General features: G+C 50.3%; 1 protein-coding gene across 3 annotated transcripts in view; it reads right to left on the bottom strand.

Moving 5' to 3' along the window:
* Positions 1–22,028, bottom strand: part of LOC123760120 (uncharacterized) — a 109,736-nt gene that overhangs the window by 61,408 nt on the left and 26,300 nt on the right. For all 3 annotated transcript variants that reach the window (XM_045745612.2, XM_069325436.1, XM_069325435.1), the window contains exons 3-4: positions 15,619–15,762; positions 7,820–7,956 (exon numbers count right to left, since the gene is read on the bottom strand). In XM_045745612.2, the coding sequence (XP_045601568.2) occupies positions 7,820–7,956; positions 15,619–15,762 (281 nt within the window). The remainder of the gene's footprint in view (positions 1–7,819; positions 7,957–15,618; positions 15,763–22,028) is intronic.

The raw sequence follows: 22,028 nt of genomic DNA, 5'->3' as shown, positions 1-22,028 counted from the left end.
AAGGGACCCAAGAACCGAAAATTGACTTCCCCCAGAAGCCACAGAAGAGGGCCACAGAGCAGACCCCAGTGTCCTCGCCCACCATCAAGGATAGAAAAGTAGAGTCCTAGGGAGAGGATAGAAAGGAACACCGAGAAGCCTCGGTGGGACTAGCAGATGCGACTGCCTCCACGCCTCAATTGGAAGGAGCAGCCCTCAGAGCTGCATCCTGAACTAAAACCTGCCCCAACCCAGAAAACCTCACATGTTTCAGGGAAATAATCAGAGGAAGGAGGATCAAAAGACAGGCGAACCACAGCCAAAGGAGTCAAGGTGGACATCACCAATATCTCCAATTCCAGGTCCCTAAACACCACTAGGGCAGCTCTGGGGCATCCAACTGGGCACACAACCTAGATCACATCAATGAAGAAAAAATAATATGCAAAGGAATACTTGCCTGGGAAGCCATAATCTCATCAGGAGGGTCACAAAAAACCAGCGTTGAATGTAAGGGGTAGCCCCAGACCCCTCACGCCGGCTATCCACCCGTCAGTTCTGAGGTTGGATGTCAAAACATGCGAAAAACCACCAACCGGGGGGAGGGAGGGATGCCGGGAAGCCTCCGGGTCTCAGCCAGAAAATGGCGTTTCATTACATTCAACGCTGGTTTTCTGGGGGGGAACCCTAAGACTCCCAGGAGCTAACTACCCAGAGAGAGAAAAAAAATAGGAACTTACCCAGGAGACGGTCGCTGCTCACTCCTTAACTCGAAGTCGAGATATCTGGCTGCAACTGCCGACCTAAGGCAACACAGGCCCGACTAGGCCCAGGAACGTTTATGATACCGAGCAGCCAGGACCCTGTTCAACTGCCAAAATCCCCGAGCCCGAATGTCAGCCCAGAACATATTGCCAAACACGGCAGCAAGAGCAGTGAACTTGTGAACGCCATGAGCCCGGGGATAGACTGCAGGCTGGCTAGCCTTAACAATCCTGCGGACAACCTGGGAGACCCGCACCCGCAAACAGGTAAGAAGGGAAACCAGATCAGCATTTGCGCGTCACAGAAGCTGTGACGCGGAAATAACGGCGAAGGGCCGCAACCGGACACAAAACATGATGCACCCTCTGCCTGACCAACCAAGCATTAAAAATCCAAGGACCCCTCTGGAAAGTAGCAGTCTCATTCTTCGCCAGAAAAGGAGATGGCTACAGATGGATAAACCAATCTCCACGACCGAAAGAGCAGAAACACCTGCGCCGGAGGAGAGCGTGAAGCTCACCAACCCGATCCCCAGATGCCAATGCCAACAGAAAAAGAGCCTTTGAGAAGCAATCCTGAACTTAAGGGACCACAACAAACCGTGAAGAAGAAAGAAAAGAGAGCACCTTGTCCAATGACCAGGACGGCTCAGGCAGAGCATGAGCAGACTGGAGGTGAAACAACGCACGAGACAGCTTGCGAAACAACGCAGATGTAATGTCAATACCGAAAGCAAGCTGAAGCGGCTCCACCAGCACCACACAATACGAGGCGACAGTGTTAGGCATAAGATGATGGTCCTGGAACAACCAAGAGAGAAAGGACAACACAACCCTAACAGACAGCGAAACATAACGACGAAGACGCAAAAAGAAATGGAAGGACCACCAGGAAACTTCATACTGCCGCCTAGAAGAAGCCCGCAGGTGGGACACTAACAAGGAAGCCACCTGATCACCACTGAGATGATTAACCCGAGTCAAGAATACCATATGCGAAGACTTGAGGAGAAGATCGAACCAGCCATGTGACGCACAGGTCCGATCTGCTGAAACAGATCGGAGCCTGTTCGGTCCGATTGGACCGAACAGGCATAGCCACGGGAAAACCTCCTGGTTCGTACACCAAGCAAGCAGCGCCTGAACCTGAAACCACGGCTGGGCTGGCCACCACAGGGCCAAGAGGACTGCTCTTCCCTGGTAAGTCTCCAAGTGAGTCAGGACCTGGAGCAACAGCTGAACTGGGGGAAAGAGGTACAGGAACCCCCATCTCGACCAGTCCTGCCGAAAGGCGTCAACCCCAAAGACCTCGCAGTCGGGGAAGGGCGCCACATATATGGGAAGGCCCCTCGACCACGCCGATGAGAACAGGTCCACCTCGGGAAGCCCAAACGCCCGGCAAAGCCAAAGGAAGGAGTCGGCATTGACCGTCCATTCCGTGGAAAGAGGGGAACGAAACGAAACAGGCCGTCGGCCAGGATGTTGGACACTCCCCGCACATGAACAGCCAGGAGAGCTAAACCCTGAGAACTCAGCAGACGAGTCACCCAAAGTGACCAGCGCCAAAGAGTCAAGGACCGCATCGAACACCCCCCCCCCCCCCACCTGGTTCAGGCAATGAACCACAGGGGAGCAGTCCGCATGGAGCCGGATTGTCGATCCGCGGGCGACAAAAACCCTCCGCAGCACAAACCACACCGCCGCGAACTCCCGCATGGTGATGTGGACCCAACGAAAGGACAGACCCCACCATCGCTGGCCAGCCTGGTGAGCACTGGTCACAAAGCCCCAGCCGAGAGACGACACACCCGTGAACACATCAAGCGAGGGCTCGGGCAGGCGCCAAGGTACTGAACCCCGAAAAACCCAACGAGGAAGCCAGTGACGCAGCAGCCGACGAAAGGCCCCTGGGGTCTGAACCCAGTGATTGCGAGAGAAGCTGAAGGGACATCCCCAAAGGAACCAGAACAGCCGACGAAGCAGGTAGACCATCATCGCGAAGTTCAGGCTTCCGCACAGACCCTCGAGCAACCGCCGGGTGACCCGGGAACCCCCGAGAAACAGTCGTATGCGGGACCGCAGCCGCAGGAGAGACTCCAGAGGAAGAGACAAGGAAGCGATCCAAGAGTCCCACACAAGATCCAGACAGGTCCAAACCTGAGAGGGAACCAAATGGGACTTCCTCCAATTCCCCAAGAACCCGAACCCAGCGAGCTGGGAAAGAACCAAATCCCTGGCTAGCAGGCAAGAGGACTGGCTGGGAGCCCAAACCAGCCAGTCATTGAGGTAGGCCAACACCCGAATACCTAACAGATGCAGACGGGCCACAACGACCTGGGTAAGGAGCGTGAGCACGCGAGGTGCCAGGTTCAACCCAAACGGGAGACAACGAAAGTGGTAACCCTGACGCCCCACAACAAAACCGAGCCAGTCCCTGAACCCCGGGTGAATCGGGACATGCCAATAAGCGTCCCGAAAGTCTAGGGACACCATCCAAGAGCCCAGCGCCAACAGGAGCCGAACCTGGGAAAGCATAGTCATCCGAAAGGAGGAGCAATGAACCCTGGGATTCAGACAGGACAAGTCCAGAATGAACCTCAGGTCCGCACAGTCCTGTTTCGGTACTGGGAACAGACGGGAAACCCATCTGAGAGAAGTCGTTGTTTCGAGTACAGGCAAGCGCACCCACTCCAAGACGACCTGACAGCGCAGGGTAAGAGGCCTGCCACGCCAGCCCTGAACCCCCCGAGCCACCCAGGCCGAAGGAAACGACTCGAAACGCCCACAAATCATGGGACCAGGTGTGAGCAAACAGCGCTAGCCTCCTCCCATCGCCCCGTCAACGGGGTAACCGCGAAAAGGCTGGCACCCCTTACGAGACCCAGAACCTCGCACAGAGCGAACACCACGCCGACCAGACGAAGATGGGACCGAAAGCGGGGCCAGACTCGAACCTGGCACCAGTGGTCTACCATGACAAGCAAAACCCCAAGCCCTGGCACGACCCCTCCTCCAGGGAAGGCCCCCCCCCACGGGACCCCCGGAGAACCAACAAGTCAGACATAGGACGACAAATAGCGGAAGCAGCCTGTATATACCGTGCCACGCCCGAATCCTCAAAAAAGCAGAGGACAAAAAGGAGAAGACATCCTAAGAGCCAGGGCCAAGACAGATTCCAGAGAGGAGGCAAGCACCGCCTGCCTACACACGAGCTGGGAAGCATCAAACAGGGAAACCGCCTCCTGCAAGATCAGCGCAAAAAGCTTCAATAAGACAGCTGACAAGCGGACCACCAAGCCCAAGGCACCGGACCCTGGAGTGGCCCCAAGCGTCCCCACATCCTCTGCAAGCCAGTCCGAAGACAGCTCCAGGAGAGAAGAGAAATGCAAGGCCAAAGCCAAAAGGCCACGGGCACGCAAGTCCTCAGCAACCTGCATTGCTGAAAGGGACGGAACCGGCACATGAAGCTGCAGAACGCTAATATCCCAAGGGAAGGGCCGGGGCAAACAAACACTCACCTCCAGAAAGACGGAATCGACACACCTGGGAGGACACGGAACCGAACCCGGGGAGGGGTAGACACCAAATCCAACTCTTACGGAGAGGGGGGGATAAGAGACCCCCACCCCTTGTAACAGTAAGCCCCACTCAGAGGGCAGAAAAACCCAGGCGGGGTCCAGCGGGGCCCAAGGCCCCCAAGTCAGCCCCTCCCCAGCCCCAAGATCCTCCTCCACAGAACCAGGGGCCAAGTCATCCCCCAACGCACCGGCCTCAAAAGAAAAAGCCAGTGCAGCTGCGTAAGCCAGATGGAAGGGAGCCCACTGGTCAGACCCAGAGGCTGCGGCAGGGGAATCGGACTCGGATGCCTCCGTTGCCACACCGGAAGGGACATCCCTCGAAACTGCCCGAATCTCGAGACCATCTAAACCCTGCCCCGAATCCGAAACCCTCAGACGCTTCGGGGCCGGAAGTAGAGGGGGAGGGGACCAGGAGGCACCACTTCGACCAGGACAAGGGGGGCCGGACTGAACCAAAGTCAAAGCGACCCCCACCCCCAAGTTCGGGTCCCTATAAGCAAAACGGGGCAGCCTCGGAGCATCCGAGTGAGCAACCAACCGAGCGCATTGCAACAACCTAAAGTGCACATGCAACGCCTGCGCCACCTGTACCCGTAAAAGATCATCATTAGACTGGATAAACTAAGTCACAAGCAAGCAACAGAACTCGCAGGACTGCGAGTTCTGTTGCTTGCAGAACAACGGGTCGAAAGTGTCACCGACCCAACAAGCAGTGTGACGGAGGCAATAACAGTGAGAGTCACACTGAGACAGGGAGACAGAGTAACCCTCAAACTCGCACGAAGCGAGTGGGGACTCCGGGGTCACATCCATCAGACCCACGCACCCCCGATTGGTTTCCCAGGGGCCTGAGAAAGTACACATGCTCAGCGAATCCCAGACAGGGTCCTGCTAACCGGCGCCCAATACTAACAATCAACTGTCTAAACCTGAACCCCAGGGACATGAACACTCACAAGGACCTAGCTGGGGGAGGCACCACCAGAAGAACTGTATCAGGTCATACACCAAGGGGCAAACAAGGCAGACCGCCCTACAAGGTAAAAACAAAAAGAAAACCAAAACCCCGCAAGAGGACAACGTACCCCAGGGAACAGAGCTGGCCGCTTTGAATGGTGAAACAAGCTGCGCAGCACCCTGCGCCCCGTACCAGTGCAAACTGCCTCTTACACTAAGGTAAACAAGGGAGACAAGACACCCAATCGCCCAAAAGGCGGCCGAAAAAACGAGCAGTTAAATAGCCCAACAGAGCCAGGACCCAAGGAACTTGAGGAAGGTAACCCCAAGCCCCAAGGGCAGTACTTACATATCATCTAGGGAAGGTAACCCTAGGCGCATGCAGCTCGAGCACTGTAGAATAACTCCTGGCTCTTGCACCCCTAGAAGACAGCCACCACACTCAAAGCACAGTGCTGAAAAACCACTGGAGCCAGAGAACACGACCTCTGCCTCTAGCATCAGCCTTAGAACTGAAGGGTGGATAGTCGGCGTAAGGGGTTTAGGACTCCCCCTTCCCCCTCCCGGGAAAGGGGGAGCTGCGCAGACAGCGGCGAGGCGACGTGTGACGTCATGCTCATTTTCTCATTTTTTGGGGGCGGGAGTTCTATCCACTTGTTCAGCTTTTGGTAGCAAATTTTACCAGAATAGGGGTTTGTTTTGGGATGCTTACCTTTCTGGGTGCCTGATCCGGTCGATGGCAGACATAGAATGCTTCACCCACACGGGGGTTTCTATAGACCACTGTTCCCCATGCCTCTCTGAGGGGGCCAGGTTCTGGCTCGTGGTCCTTGGTAGGCCCACAGAACTCCATACACATGACTGATGCCAAAGTCTGACATTAGCATATAAGCCTCGATAAGCTCCGGGGAGTCGAAGGGGCTAACCCCAGAAAAGAGCCACATGTGGAGAGCAAACCCAACGGGACTCGAGTTTTAAAGTGTCACTGACCCAACAGGCAGAAGGCATAAACACCGCCATGTGGCGCGATCGACGAACAACCCTCAAATTCACACGAAGAGAGAACAGGTTCATGGGGAATATCCACAGAACCACTGAACCTGCAGGGCCTGAAGGGTAAACTCAAGCAGGACACCCAAGGAGTGAGATTGCTACACCGGACCTAAAAGTAAGCCGAGACAACTTGGGCTGTAAAGTCCGACCTCGGTGTGTTGCGAGAAGCACGAAAACCGCCAGTACGCCTCACCAGCCAAAGTTTCTCCCAAACCAAATTATGACAGGAACGTCCCAAGACACCCGACTTACCCTGGGAGAGAGCCACCACAAGCGAGGAGCAACTCCTAAACACTCCAGGAAAGATAACCCTGGTCATGCAAGGGCAGCACTAGGAAAGGTAACCCTGTGCACATGCAGCTCCAAACACACTCAAAACCCAAAAATAAATTTCACCACTCCCTGTGCCTCTTTGAGTGGGGCAAGTTCTAGCAGTAGTCCCCGGTAGGCCCACAGAACTCCGCAGCTCATGTGACCTACTAGATGGTACCAATATCAGAATACAGTAGCTTCAGGTAGCCACAAGGTGGCTCCCCCAGAAAAATAAATTTAACAACCCAACATTTTTAACATTTTTTTTTTCCAGGGATATTCCTGCGCAGGCCCTAAGCCTCTGGCTGGCCCACTAGGTGTTGCTTGTCTCTGTTTTACTTGGGCGCAGTATGAGTATTAATGACTCGTATGGTCGCTTCAGTAAGATTTTGTCGCATGTTACTGTATCTATTGTGATGATCGTCAACAGTCACAAATTCTTACATACTTAGTGTTTAGATAATATTATACTGACTAGTAGGGAATTCTTTTAAAATAAATGAAGCTAAAACACAAACTTAAATATTCCTTGGCCTAGTATGGCAAACATATGTACTATATTAGGCCTCAGATATAGTGTAATAATCCTAGGGAGGTTAGGATAGGTTAGTTTAATTTGTCAAAGCAACACAAGTAAAAAATTGTTTTCCGGTTTGTCCAACTCAATAGTTCTGAGTTCTACATTCTAATTTTGTTGCACATCGGTATACAGACTATGGTCCTCATCGTTACTATAAGTACTGTACTACTAAAACAGGAGGATGGGCTGAAATTTAACATCATTAGACGAGAGGTTAGACAACAGATGATATGATCACAACATACAAAATACTGACATGAATAGATGAAGTGGAGAGAGAGTCATTTGATATGAATGAAAGCAGAATAAGGGAGCGCAAAATAAAATTATAAACACACGTCAGAAATTTACTTAAATACTTTTATGCAGAAGGCAGGTAAAGAAGTAGAATGAGTTTGAACCAGTGGTGGTAGAAGCATCCCACTATTTACAATTTCAAGAATAAATATGAAAGAATAATGGCATTCATCTCCAGCAGCAGAACTGCCCAGTTATGGAAATTTATTCAGTGACAAGTCTGAAGCTGTGTCAGTAAATATGGAAATAAAAGAAAATATCAGCAACAACATCCAAGAATATTTTGCTGGCCCACTAACCGTCATTGGTCTCCCCTACAGCTGCATACAGGTCTGACGAGTGCTGTGATTGTGTGCGCTCTACAGTGCACTCAAGTGATGCTGGGTCAGGCTCAGCACTTAGAGGAATTGCTGGAAGTTCTCGCTTCAGTGTACACCTAAAATTATACACAAATGGTAAACGAGCAAAACAATGGCACATAAATATAATTCATGCAAATATTTGACATGCATTGCAATTTAATAAGTTAAGAAATCATTCAAATTAGACAAAAATTAATCAAACTTGGATTATAAAATCTCCATTTGTGGTAATGGAAGATATGATCACTATGTACAAAATAGTAACAGGAACTGACACAGTTGACAAGAAAGAGTTTTAAAACATGCAACTTCAAGAACAAGAGGGCCACGGATTCACCTTAAGGAAACAAAGGTGCCAATAAATGAAATGCAAGTTCTCTTTTGCAAACAGAGTTGTAGTCAGCTGGAACATCACTGTGATCACCTCTGTGGTTGGGGGTATTCCTTGTCTGCCATCAACGGGGTTTAGGCACCTAGAAAAGTAGGCATAACAAAAACCCCTCTTGATACAAAAATTGCAACCGAAAACTGAGCAGAGAGGCAGAACTCCCCCAACTCTCAAGGAAACAAACAAACGTCACACCACTGCTGCCATGCTGCTTGCAGCCCCGGACCCCCCGTGCCAGCTACTCACACACCCCAGTTCGGAGGCTGAGTATCAAAAGCAAAACGAAACTGCCAACCGGAGGGAGGGAGGGAGGGTGCCAGGTAGCCTCCGGAGGTTACCTAGCATTTCATTACATTCAACACAGGTTTTCTGAGGGGAGCCCCTTCAGCTCCCTGGAGCTACAAACCCAAGATAAGTAGAAAAGGGACTTACCTGGGAGGCAGCCACCATGTGCTCCTCAACTCGAAGTCAGGACAACAGGCTGCAACCTGCGACCCAAAGTCACACACGAACACCCAGGACCAGGAATGTTTACCAAATAATGGGCGGCCTGGACCCTGTTCGACCTCCAAAATACACGTCCGAATGTCAGCAAAAGACATGTTGCCGAAGACAACAGCCAAAGCAGCAAATGTAGGAACATCATGAGCACGAGGATAGACCGCAGACTGGCTAGACTTAATAAATAACCCTGCAGATGACCTGGAAGGCCTGAGGCCTGGAACAGGGAATGAGGAAAACCGAATCAACCGAAAGCGCTTCCCCGGCCACGGAGAACGAGGTGAACAGATAACGGCGAAGAGCCGCAACAGGACACAACACATGATGCATCTCCGGCCTGACCAACCAAGCATCAATGAGCCAAGGGTCCCTCCTGAAAGTCGCTGTCTCGTTCATCGCCAGAAAAGGAAATGACTGCAATCCAACAAACCGACCATCAGGACCGAAAGAGCAGAAATCCCTGCGCCAGACGAGAGCATGAAGCTCACCAACCCGACACCCAGAGGGCAATGGCAACAGAAACAGAGCCTTGGAAAAAAAATCTTGAACCGAAGGGGCCATCACAAACCGAGGAGAAAAAAAAGAGAGCACCTGGTCCAAGGATCAGGATGACCAGACGCAAAGAGCAGAGGAGTAGACTGAACCAGCCACGTACCGGACCGGCCCAATCTGCTGAAAGAGACGGAGCCACAGAAAATGTCCCGGGTAAAGACGCCAAGCTTGCAGCGCCTGAAACCGAGGCTGGGCCGGCCACCTAGGGGCCACTAGGACAACTCTCCCACAGTAGACTCCAACTGAGCCAGAACCCGAAGCAACAGCTGGACCGGACAAAAGAGGTACTGTACAGGTAACCCCAGCTCAACCAGTCCTGCCAAAACGTGTCCACCATGATGGCTCCAGAGTTGGGGAAGGACGCCACACACATATCGGGAGACACCTCGACCACGCCGACACGAAGAGGTCCACCTCCGGGAGCCCGTACGTCAGGTAGAGCCAACTGTAGGAGATGCCGTCAACTGTCCATTCCATGGACAGGGGAATGAACTGTGACAGGCTGTCTGCCAGAACATTGGACACTCCCCGAATATGAACTGCACGGAGAGCCAAACCCAGAGAAACCTGCAGACGAGCCACTCAAAGCGACCAGCCCCAAAGAGCCAAGAACCAAAGAGAACATCCCCGTGGTTCAGGCAATGAACCACCGGACAGCAGTCCAAATGGAACTGGATCGTGGGACCCCGAGTGACCCAAACCCTCCGAAGTGACAGCTAAACAACTGCAAACTCCTGCACTGTGCTGTGAGCCTGACAGAAGGACAGACCCCACCGTCCCTGGCTGGCCTGGTGAGCACTGGTCACAAAGCCCCAGCTGAGAGACGACGTACTGTATCTGTGAACGCATCGAGCACGGGCTCGGGTAGGCGCCAAAGCACTGAACCCCGAAAAACCTGAAAAGGAATCCAGCGACACAGCAACTGACGCAAGGCCCACTGGAGCCAAACCCAGCGATTGCGAGAGAGGCAGAAAGGGTGTCCCCCAAAGGAACAAGAACAAAACACGAAGCCAAACCCGACCCAGCGGGTAAACCAGCACGGCGAAGTTCAGACACCCACACAACTGCTCGAGCAACTGCCGAGTGACCCAGGACCCCCTCAGAAACAGCTGAAGGGGGGATTGCAGCCGCAGCAATGCTTCCGGAGGGAGAGACATGGAAGTGGTCCAAGAGTCCCGAACGAGACCCAGCCAGGTCCAAACCTGGGACGAAACGAGATAGGACTTCCTCCAGTTCACCAGGAAGAACTGGAGGAAGAACTTCCTCCAGTTTCTCGGCTCAGAAACTGACACCAATAGCCCATCCCGACCGAAGGAACCCCGAGCCCTGGCATGACCCTTCTGAGAAGGCCGAGAATGGCCTTCTCAGAAAGGTCTGAAAAGGGTCTGAGAATGACAACTAGACAAAGCCACCTGCAGAAACTGCATGACAGCAGTCTCTACGAATAGCAACAAGCAAAAGGGAGATGAAAAGCTAAGAGCCAGGGCCCAAGCAGATTCCACAGAGCGCGAGCACAGCCTGCCAGCACACGAAGCAAGAAGCAAAGAACAGAGACGCTGCTTCTCTGAGAATGGGCGCAAACAACTTGAACAGTGTGGCCAACATCTGGGCCGCCGAGGCCAGTACACCAGACGAAGGCCTGGCACTAAACGCCTCCACATCCTCTCCAAGCCAGTCCAAAGACAGCTCGAGAAGGGGAAATAAGCGCAAGACCGAAGTCAAATGCCCCCACATGCATGTGAATCTTCAGCTACCAAAGACACTGAAAGGGTGAGAACCTGCACATGCAGTTGCACAAGGCCAACATCCCGAGGACGCACAGGAGCAAACAAGCACGTGTTAAGGTGCTCAAACTCACCCCCTAGGTAAACCTGCAGAACGGTAGCAGCCTCCCGCCATTCAAGCGTGTGAGACTGACAAAACCCATGCCACGCCCCCAGCGAAAAGAATGAGCAGTATGCCAGCCAGGAAGACTCTAGAACCTCATAACACACCCAGTACAGTGAAAAAGAACCAAACTCAAATGAGGATGGATCCATCACAGAGGCAGAATCTGGGTCTCGTAGGAGGTACGCAGCAAGAGCCTCCCGAATTTCCTTAGGTGAGATTCGAGAGGCAGAAAAACTACACTGATGTTGCTAAGATGCAGCCAACTCAAATGGCTCTAAAGTTTCCAGACACCAGCTAGGACACAAACACTAGCCACCCAGCCAATGTACTGACAACCCAACATACAACACACACACACGCCAACCCATGGTGGACAGGCCACCAAACTTTCAAACCACCTCTCTCTTTATACCACATCCTCTTCCAGAATTTCACCTCCTCATCCCTCTACCTTCCCCATCCTTTCCAAACCCCTTGGACATCAAAGCGAAAGCGAACCTTTGGAATGAAGGAGCCGAGGAACCCAAGGAAATCCGGAACCAAACCCGGGGAGGAGCCGGCCCTAATTCATGTTCATACATGGAAGGGGGTAAGAAAACCCCTCCCCCTGCAACAACAAACACTGCAAAGAGGGCACTAAAACTCAAGTGGGATCAAAGGGAGCCCAAGCCCCCTAGGTCAACTCCATCCCTGCCCCAGGATCCTCTAAACCAGGACCCAGAGCAGAGCCGTCCTCCACACCCTCTACCCCTGAAGAAAAGGCAGAAAAGAAGGGGTCTTCGGGTGGGACCCAGAAGCCTCGGCAGGAGGAGGCTCGAATGCCTCAATCCTAAACACGGATGGGGCAGCCCCCAAAACCGCCCAAGTCTCATCACCAACTAAACCCTGCCCCGACTCTGAAACCCTCAGAAGTTTGGGAGCCAGGAGCAGGAGGGAAGGGGAGCAGGGCAAATACCACCAACCAGAGAAGGATGGGGTAGCATGGACTGAACCAAAGTCAAAACGACTAACGCCCCCCAAGTCTGGGTCCCTATAACCAAAACGGGGCAGCCTCGGAGCATCCGGATAGGCAACCAGCCTAGCGTGTTGCAGCAACCTAAACTGAGCATGCAACGTAGAAGCTGCCTGTACCCGAACCTCAATATCTACAGAATGGGTAAATTAGAGCACGAACAGAGAACACATCTTGCAAGACTCCTGCATCCCCTTGTGATTTGTGTACAATTACAGGAGGCCTAGCAGCCACCAAAATATCACAAGTGGACCAACAGCAGAACAAGGCAGATCCCCACCAGGCAAAGAAAATAAAAATAAAACCCTTCAAAAGCACAATGTCCTCAGAGGAAACAGGAACACAGCCGCTGCGTAGGTAAGCAAGCTGTGCAACACCTTGTGCCCTAACCAGCAACAATACCACTTCCTACCCAAGGCCATACAAAAGTCACGAAACCCCAGCTGTCCCCAAGGGCGGGGGTAACTGTCAAGCAGCACGAACCCCTACGGCCGTGGAGCCCCAAAGGCTCTATGGAAGAGAACCCAAGCACCCAGGGGTAGTACTTACAGGGCACTTAGAGAAGGTAGCCCAAAGCACATACAGCCCCCAGTACACTGATGTTACACCTGGCCACCACCACCACCACCACCACCACCACCACCACCACCACAACACAGCAAGAACACCCCTAAGGCAAAACACTGCCAAGAAATCGAGGCCAGAGTTGACGACTGGCCCAGATCGCATTAGCCAAAGAACTGGGGTGTGAGGGTAGCCGGTATGGGGGGGTCTGGGGCTCACCCTCTCTCTCCCAGGGAGGGGAGGGCTGCACGGGCAAGTGGCACAGCGGCGGTGGTATGATGTTTGTTTGTTTTCTTGAGAGTTGGGGAAGTTCTGCCCCCTGTTCGGTATTTGGTTGCAATTTTAATACCAAGTGGGGTTTGTTTCATGCCTACCTTTCTAGGTGCCTAAACCCCATTGATGGCAGACAAGGAATACCCCTAACCACAGTGGAGTTTCCAGAGGCCATTGCTCCCTTGCCTCTCTGAGGAGGGCCAAGTTTTGGTTTGTGGTCCCCAGTAGGCTAAACTCCGTTGACTAATGCCCTAGACTAAAATATCGCATATCAGTCCAATAGCTCCAGGGAGCTGAAGGGGCTCCTCACAGAAAAGGCATGAGGAAACAAGTTGAACTGTGTCAAGGAGGCATAAATGTTGAACGCAAGCAACAGTGGCTCTGCCAATGCCAGGCAATAAGAGGTAACAGAATTAGGCATGAGATGCCACTCGAGAAACAATCAAGACAAAAAGAACAGGACAACCCTGACCTAGATCTAAGAATGATGATGAAGAGAGACGGTGATGAAACAACTGCTAGGCAATCTCATACTACTACTGCTGCAAGGAAAAACACAGGTGGGACACCAACAAACCAGCCATCTGCTCGACTTGCAAATGGTGACAGACCAATGTCAAAAGCTCTAGACAAGGAGAGCACAGGAGATGGCCAAACCAGCAAAATACTTTGTCGGGCCAATCTGCTGAAAACAGCGGAGACATAGGAAAAACCTGGGGTTGAACACCAGGCGAGAAGCACCAGGAAACCAATGTTGGACAAACCACCAAGAAGCCAGAAGGATCACCCTCTCCAAGAGTGACACTAGACTGGGCAAAACCCCTGGACAACATCTGAACCAGGGAAAAGGTAAATGAACCTCTACCTCGACCAATCTAGTCATAAGGCATCCACTGCAAGAGCCTGGAAATTGGGGAACAGAGCCACATAGGAGGGAAGATGCAAGCTCCATGCGCCAATTTGAAGAGGTCCACCTCAAGGCAACCAAAAGTTTAGCAGAGCCAACAGGACGCATTGTCGATGGTCCATTCTATGGAAATGGAACGGAAGTGAGATAACCCATCCATGAAAATGCTGGCCATACAAGAACCAAACCACAAGAATTCAAAGCTCAGCTGCTGAGAGCATCCAGCTCCACAGGGCAACGGACCAAAGCAACCCTCCTCGGTTCATGCAAAGAACCACCGGGAAGCAGTCGGAGTAGAACCAGAACACAGAAAAAGCTGAATCCACCACAGAGCATGCCATACAGTCACAAACACTGCACTGTGCACTCAAACAAACCCAACCACTAACCCTGGGCAGCCTGGTGAATGCTAGTCACAAAGCCCCAACCCTGAGCCAAGGCATACATGAGCACATTGAGCAACTGGGGGAGGATAGTGCCATCAATGTGGATGGGACTACCCCCAGAGAAGGCCGAGTTACACCCTGAGCTAAATCTTGACGAAACCCACAGGGAAAGGAAGAGGACTTAGTCACGAACACCTTCAATTTCAGGTCCCCAACCAGACAATAATATGCTTTGAATACCTAGCTCGAGCAAACTTAGCTCACAAAGCGGCAGATGCTTGAAAAGCTTCCGAAGCTGAATCAGTAATGACAGGGATTCAGTGAGAACAAACCTCACAGGACTCAGGGCCGTAGGTGTCAACGACGTAGCAGGCAGCATGGTAGGGGCAAAAGCAATGATCATCAGGTAGCAAAGATGATGAACACGCAGCAAGCTCAAACTCAGGCTTGGTGGACTGATCCATAATGAAGCACACCAGAGACCTGCAAGGGAAATACCAGGGCCCGAAGGCTGATAACCTGGCAGGAACCCCGGGCACCCGGGGAGGTCGCCAGAAGAACAGACACCAAATGCAGTCAAGACAAGCAGGCTACGAATGGCAATCTTGGTGCACCACATAAACAAACACGTGAACCCCAATGTGCTCCAGCACAACCAAATGAACATACCTGCCAATGGCCCAAACAGAGGAGTCAAAGATCCTTGAACAGACTAAGACCAGGTTCTCCACCCCAGTTCACCTGGACTCTCGGGCAAACTCCCCAACACACCAGAGGCGGTAACTCTGCCAGTGCAGAGGTAGTGCTGGAATGCACCCCAGAGAAAACCCTGAACACATGCAGCCTGAAATGCTACAAAAGCCAAGCCCACACAACAAGCCGCAGAGAAAACAGGCCCATGGCCCCTGCAGGACGAATGAAGTCCAAGGATAATCAGCACTCTCCACGACTAGCAGCCCAGAGCTCTTCAGGAAGCAGTTGCCTATAAAACATCAGCAACAGAACTGAGTAAGGGAATCAGCTGAGGGCAGGGGTCAGCCCACCTGCTGGTGGCAATTGGTACTAGAGTGTTTCAAGCTTGTTTTAATGAATCTCTTGTTCAGTGTGAATTGTTTGTTTGGCACTTTGATGTTTCATTTTTTGTGACCCTTCCAGTTGTCTATAAAGCTTCACTTTATACAAAAGTAGTAACAAAGTAGCTAACAAAGCTACTTTCCTTAATATGAGAAAATAAGAACTATATCCACGAAGGATATTACATACCTGCTTGATGCCTCTGAGGCCTCGTCACTTGCTCTAGGCGTATTGGATCCATTGATGCGGGGATAACTGCCCAGCCCATTCTCGCCACCATCATGACACACCTTTACTGTCGTTATTCCTTGCGTCAGCTCAAATTCATCATACCTAGAATTATACAGCATTAACAAAGTTTATCAGCTAATTTGTCATTACGTACTGCATACACCTCCCAACAAATCAAAGCAGTTTCAATATCAAGTAATACAAATGTATAGAGTCCTTTGCCATGCCAGAGGAGCAGATGTATACAGTCATCTACCATGCCAGAGGAGCAGGTGTATACAGTCCTCTACCATGCCAGAATAGCAGGTGTGTACAGTCCTCTACCATGCCAGAGGAGCAGATGTGTACAGTCATCTACCATGCCAGAGGAGCAGATGTATGCAGTCCTCTACCATGCCAGAGGAGCAGATGTATACAGTCCTCTACCATGCCAGAAGAGCAGATGTATACAGTCCTCTACCATGCCAGAAGAGCAGGTGTATACAGTCCTCTACCATGCCAGAGGAGCAGGTGTATACAGTCATCTACCATGCCAGAGGAGCAGGTGTATACAGTCATCTACCATGCCAGAGGAGCAGGTGTATACAGTCATCTACCATGCCAGAGGAGCAGGTGTGTACAGTCATCTACCATGCCAGAGGAGCAGGTGTGTACAGTCATCTACCATGCCAGAGGAGCAGATGTATGCAGTCCTCTACCATGCCAGAGGAGCAGATGTATGCAGTCCTCTACCATGCCAGAGGAGCAGATGTATACAGTCCTCTACCATGCCAGAGGAGCAGATGTATACAGTCGTCTACCATGCCAGAGGAGCAGATGTATACAGTCCTCTACCATGCCAGAGGAGCAGATGTATACAGTCCTCTACCATGCCAGAGGAGCAGATGTATACAGTCATCTACCATGCCAGAGGAGCAGATGTATACAGTCATCTACCATGCCAGAGGAGCAGATGTATACAGTCATCTACCATGCCAGAGGAGCAGATGTATACAGTCCTCTACCATGCCAGAGGAGCAGATGTGTACAGTCATCTACCATGCCAGAGGAGCAGGTGTATACAGTCATCTACCATGCCAGAGGAGCAGGTGTATACAGTCATCTACCATGCCAGAGCAGCAGATGTATGCAGTCCTCTACCATGCCAGAGGAGCAGATGTATACAGTCATCTACCATGCCAGAGGAGCAGATGTATACAGTCCTCTACCATGCCAGAGGAGCAGATGTGTACAGTCATCTACCATGCCAGAGGAGCAGGTGTATACAGTCATCTACCATGCCAGAGGAGCAGGTGTATACAGTCCTCTACCATACCAGAGGAGCATATGTGTACAGTCATCTACCATGCCAGAGGAGCAGATGTATGCAGTCCTCTACCATGCCAGAGGAGCAGGTGTATACAGTCCTCTACCATGCCAGAGGAGCAGATGTATGCAGTCCTCTACCATGCCAGAGGAGTAGGTGTATGCAGTCCTCTACCATGCCAGAGGAGTAGGTGTATACAGTCCTCTACCATGCCAGAGGAGCAGATGTATGCAGTCCTCTACCATGCCAGAGGAGTAGGTGTATGCAGTCCTCTACCATGCCAGAGGAGCAGATGTATGCAGTCCTCTACCATGCCAGAGGAGCAGATGTATGCAGTCCTCTACCATGCCAGAGGAGTAGGTGTATGCAGTCCTCTACCATGCCAGAGGAGCAGATGTATGCAGTCCTCTACCATGCCAGAGGAGTAGGTGTATGCAGTCCTCTACCATGCCAGAGGAGCAGATGTATGCAGTCCTCTACCATGCCAGAGGAGCAGATGTATGCAGTCCTCTACCATGCCAGAGGAGCAGGTGTATGCAGTCCTCTACCATGCCAGAGGAGCAGGTGTATGCAGTCCTCTACCATGCCAGAGGAGCAGGTGTATGCAGTCCTCTACCATGCCAGAGGAGCAGGTGTACACAGTGTCACAGTAAAATCTCTAGGAACTCTAGGAAAATCTCTAAGACTCTAGGAAGAGATTCGGCCTACTCCATTATCACCTATTCTACTCATTCACGTCTATGTAATCAAGAACTGCAGCCAAGAACAACAACAACTACTTCCCGAGGTCTAGACAGTACTACCAGTCTCCCCCCCCTTCACCACGGCCCATCACCCCCCCTTCACCACGGCCCATCACCCCCCCTTCACCACGGCCCATCACCCCACCTCGCACCTGGGTCGGTGGGAGGCCACGCCCTCCGAAACAAGCAGTTTAAATGAGCCGGTTCATAGTTAAAGAAGCCATTAGCGCCATCTGCCCGGCCGATATTCTGTATAAATAGGGCTACCAAGCTCTCCAAGATTCAGATTACTCGTGAGTGCTCTTGCTGAGTAGACCTGTTGACATACCCCAGTGTGGTAACAGAGCTATTCAGTTTGACTCAAACTATTCCTCATCATATTTTCTAGTATTAACGTAACGTAAATGTAATTGTCTGTTTATCTTGTGTACTTTGCACTCTGTATAAAGCCAAATTTAATAACATTTTTATTTTGTAATTTGTTTAAAGTAAGATTTCTATTAAAGTATTTTTAAATATTTGTTCTGTATGTTTTCTCCTACAATTAACCTCACAGTGAAGACAACTTGCAGTTTAACTTTTTTTTTTTACTTTAATTTTTAATTTTGTGACAGGCATTCCATCTGCCGAGAGAAGACTGCAATAACACCTATTTTTTACCGTCACAACAGTCATCTACCATGCCAGAGGAGCAGGTGTATACAGTCATCTACCATGCCAGAGGAGCAGATGTATACAGTCATCTACCATGCCAGAGGAGCAGATGTATACAGTCATCTACCATGCCAGAGGAGCAGATGTATACAGTCATCTACCATGCCAGAAAAGCAGATGTATACAGTCATCTACCATGCCAGAGGAGCAGATGTATACAGTCCTCTACCATGCCAGAGGAGCAGATGTATACAGTCCTCTACCATGCCAGAGGAGCAGATGTATACAGTCATCAACCATGCCAGAGGAGCAGATGTATACAGTCATCTACCATGCCAGAGGAGCAGGTGTATACAGTCATCTACCATGCCAGAGGAGCAGATGTATACAGTCATCTACCATGCCAGAGGAGCAGGTGTATACAGTCCTCTACCATGCCAGAGGAACAGATGCATGCAGTCATCTACCATGCCAGAGGAGCAGATGTATACAGTCATCTACCATGCCAGAGGAGCAGATGTATACAGTCATCTACCATGCCAGAGGAGCAGATGTATACAGTCATCTACCATGCCAGAGGAGCAGGTGTATACAGTCATCTACCATGCCAGAGGAGCAGATGCATGCAGTCATCTACCATGCCAGAGGAGCAGATGTATACAGTCATCTACCATGCCAGAAGAGCAGATGTATGCAGTCATCTACCATGCCAGAGGAGCAGATGTATGCAGTCATCTACCATGCCAGAGGAGCAGATGTATACAGTCATCTACCATGCCAGAAGAGCAGATGCATGCAGTCATCTACCATGCCAGAGGAGCAGATGTATACAGTCATCTACCATGCCAGAAGAGCAGATGTATGCAGTCATCTACCATGCCAGAGGAGCAGGTGTGTACAGTCATCTACCATGCCAGAGGAGCAGATGTATACAGTCATCTACCATGCTAGAGGAGCAGATGTATGCAGTCATCTACCATGCCAGAGGAGCAGGTGTATACAGTCCTCTACCATGCCAGAGGAGCAGATGCATGCAGTCATCTACCATGCCAGAGGAGCAGATGTATACAGTCATCTACCATGCCAGAGGAGCAGATGTGTACGGTCATCTACCATGCCAGAGGAGCAGATGTATGCAGTCATCTACCATGCCAGAGGAGCAGATGTATACAGTCATCTACCATGCCAGAGGAGCAGATGTATACAGTCATCAACCATGCCAGAGGAGCAGATGTATGCAGTCATCTACCATGCCAGAGGAGCAGGTGTGTACAGTCATCTACCATGCCAGAGGAGCAGATGTATACAGTCATCTACCATGCCAGAGGAGCAGATGTATACAGTCATCTACCATGCCAGGGGAGCAGGTGTGTACAGTCATCTACCATGCCAGAGGAGCAGATGTATGCAGTCATCTACTATGCCAGAGGAGCAGATGTATACAGTCATCTACCATGCCAGAGGAGCAGGTGTGTACAGTCCTCTACCATGCCAGAGGAGCAGGTGTGTACAGTCCTCTACCATGCCAGAGGAGCAGGTGTATATCTGGACTGTACCATTCTGGGACGACTTTCTCCACAAGCCCAGCCCAGGGGCAGGCTTGACTAGTGAGAGGTTGGTACACCAGGTTGTTGCTTGGAGCGACCCGCAGGACCACATATAAACTACAGTCCAGTTGGTACGACATTTCGTGCAGGAACATGTATAATTATCCTTGAAAGCTTCCACTTTTGTTACGGTAATATTTCTTATACTTGTTTGGAGGATACTGAACAACCATGGACATCTGATGTTTATACAGTGTTCTCTGATTGTGCCTACCGCACCTCTCCTCTTCACTGGCTCTATTCTGCATTTCCTTCTATATCATTCACTTCGGTATGTTATTTTACTGTGTAAATTTGGGAACTGGCTCCTCCAGTGCTTTCCATCTATTATTTGATACCTCGCTCGTCTCCTTTCTAGAGAGTACGTTTTGGGAGTTTAGAGTCGATCCCAATAATTTAGGTGTTTTATCGTGTCTAAGAAGGTTATCTTGAGGTTATCTTGAGATGATTTCGGGGCTTAGCGTCCCCACGGCCCGATCCTCGACCAGGCCTCCTTTTTGTTACACCCCCTGGAAGCAGCTCGTAGCAGCTGTTTAACTCCCAGGTACCTATTTACTGCTAGGTAACAGGGGCATCATGGTGGAAGAAACATTTTTGCCCATTTGTCTCCACCTCCACCGGGGATCGAACCCGGAACCTCAGGACTACGAATCCAAAGCGTTGTCCACCCAGCTGTCAGGCGCCCAAGTATGCCGTATGTGTGTTCTGTACTCCCTCTATTTCAGCAATCTCTCCTGCTCTGAAAGGTGGAAGTGAGTACCGACTAGTACTCAAGGTAAAACATTACCAGTGATTTGAATAGTATGAGCACTGCGATGGGATCCCTGGATTTGAGGGTTCTTATAATCCATCCTGTCATTTTTTCTATTTTACGCAATATTTGCTTGGCTATGCTCCCTAAAACATTAAGTTGTCTGACTGTGTGTGTAGCGACGTCTCTTAGTGCCTGAACGAACTATATCAGCTTAGTTGTATAGTTGTGGTGAACAAAACATATACATACTTATATATAATGTCGGTATATAGTGTAATAACAGTACAAACGGTATTGTTGGGGGAGAAAGTTTAGTGCATGTGACCTTGAATGAGTGAGGGAGCCGCCAGCTGACTGTGTGTGTGTAGCAACGTCTCTTAGTGCCTGAACTAACTATATCAGCTGTACAGTTGTGGTGAACAAAACATGTAGATACTTATATATAACGTCTGTATATTGTGAATAAAATATAAAACAGGATGGTGGGAGAAGAAAGTGGGCAAGTGAGGCGATGTTGAGGGAGTGGCAACGAGTGGCTGGCTGGTGTGTGGCGGTCACTCCTCATTGCTTTTCGACTCTCAATACCAACTTAGTGGTTCGTTATGGTGAACAAAACATGCAAATACTGTACTTATATATGACATGTGTATAGAGTGTAATAACAGCAAAACTATTTGCTTATTGTTTTATGAACATAATAATTGAATCACTAATATGCACACCATACTGTTGAGTATAGCAATTATTCACCACTTTTATTATATAAATATATCACAATACATACTATTGAATAATATTACTGCAAAAAAACTAAGAAAAAATAAATCAGACATTGAAAAATTAAGTGATAATATCTTTGTGGCAACTCCCACCTGTTAGCGCGGATGACGCTGACCAGCTCTGACGACCGCTCTGTCAACGCCCCTTTTTGCCAGACTTCCTCGGTCTATTGTGCCCAAAATATGTCACCTACGATTTTTTTTTTATTTTTCCCGTGCTCAGGGAACACACATTAACATTTTTAGAAGACGAAATAATTTTTTAGAATTTTTTTTTCTTGCGCACAGGGGTTTAAATCTCCTCAAGATCTCTTAGCAGCTTAAGGGTTAAGGAGCTACAAGCATACAAAGTCCTCTCTAATATACAAACCTCCTACTTCATTCAACCTATTTACCTTATCACATCTATATAGATTATATCCTGATATCCAGATCTCACTGTCCATGTTAACCAGACCACACACTAGAAAGTGAAGAGACGATGACTTTTCGGTCCGTCCTGGACCATTATCAAGTCGATTGTGA

Source organism: Procambarus clarkii, chromosome 16 (genome assembly GCF_040958095.1).
Source record: "Procambarus clarkii isolate CNS0578487 chromosome 16, FALCON_Pclarkii_2.0, whole genome shotgun sequence".
Lineage (NCBI taxonomy): Eukaryota > Metazoa > Arthropoda > Malacostraca > Decapoda > Cambaridae > Procambarus > Procambarus clarkii.
The sequence above is the reverse complement of the archived record's forward strand: the minus strand, read 5'-3'. Positions and strand labels throughout refer to the sequence as shown.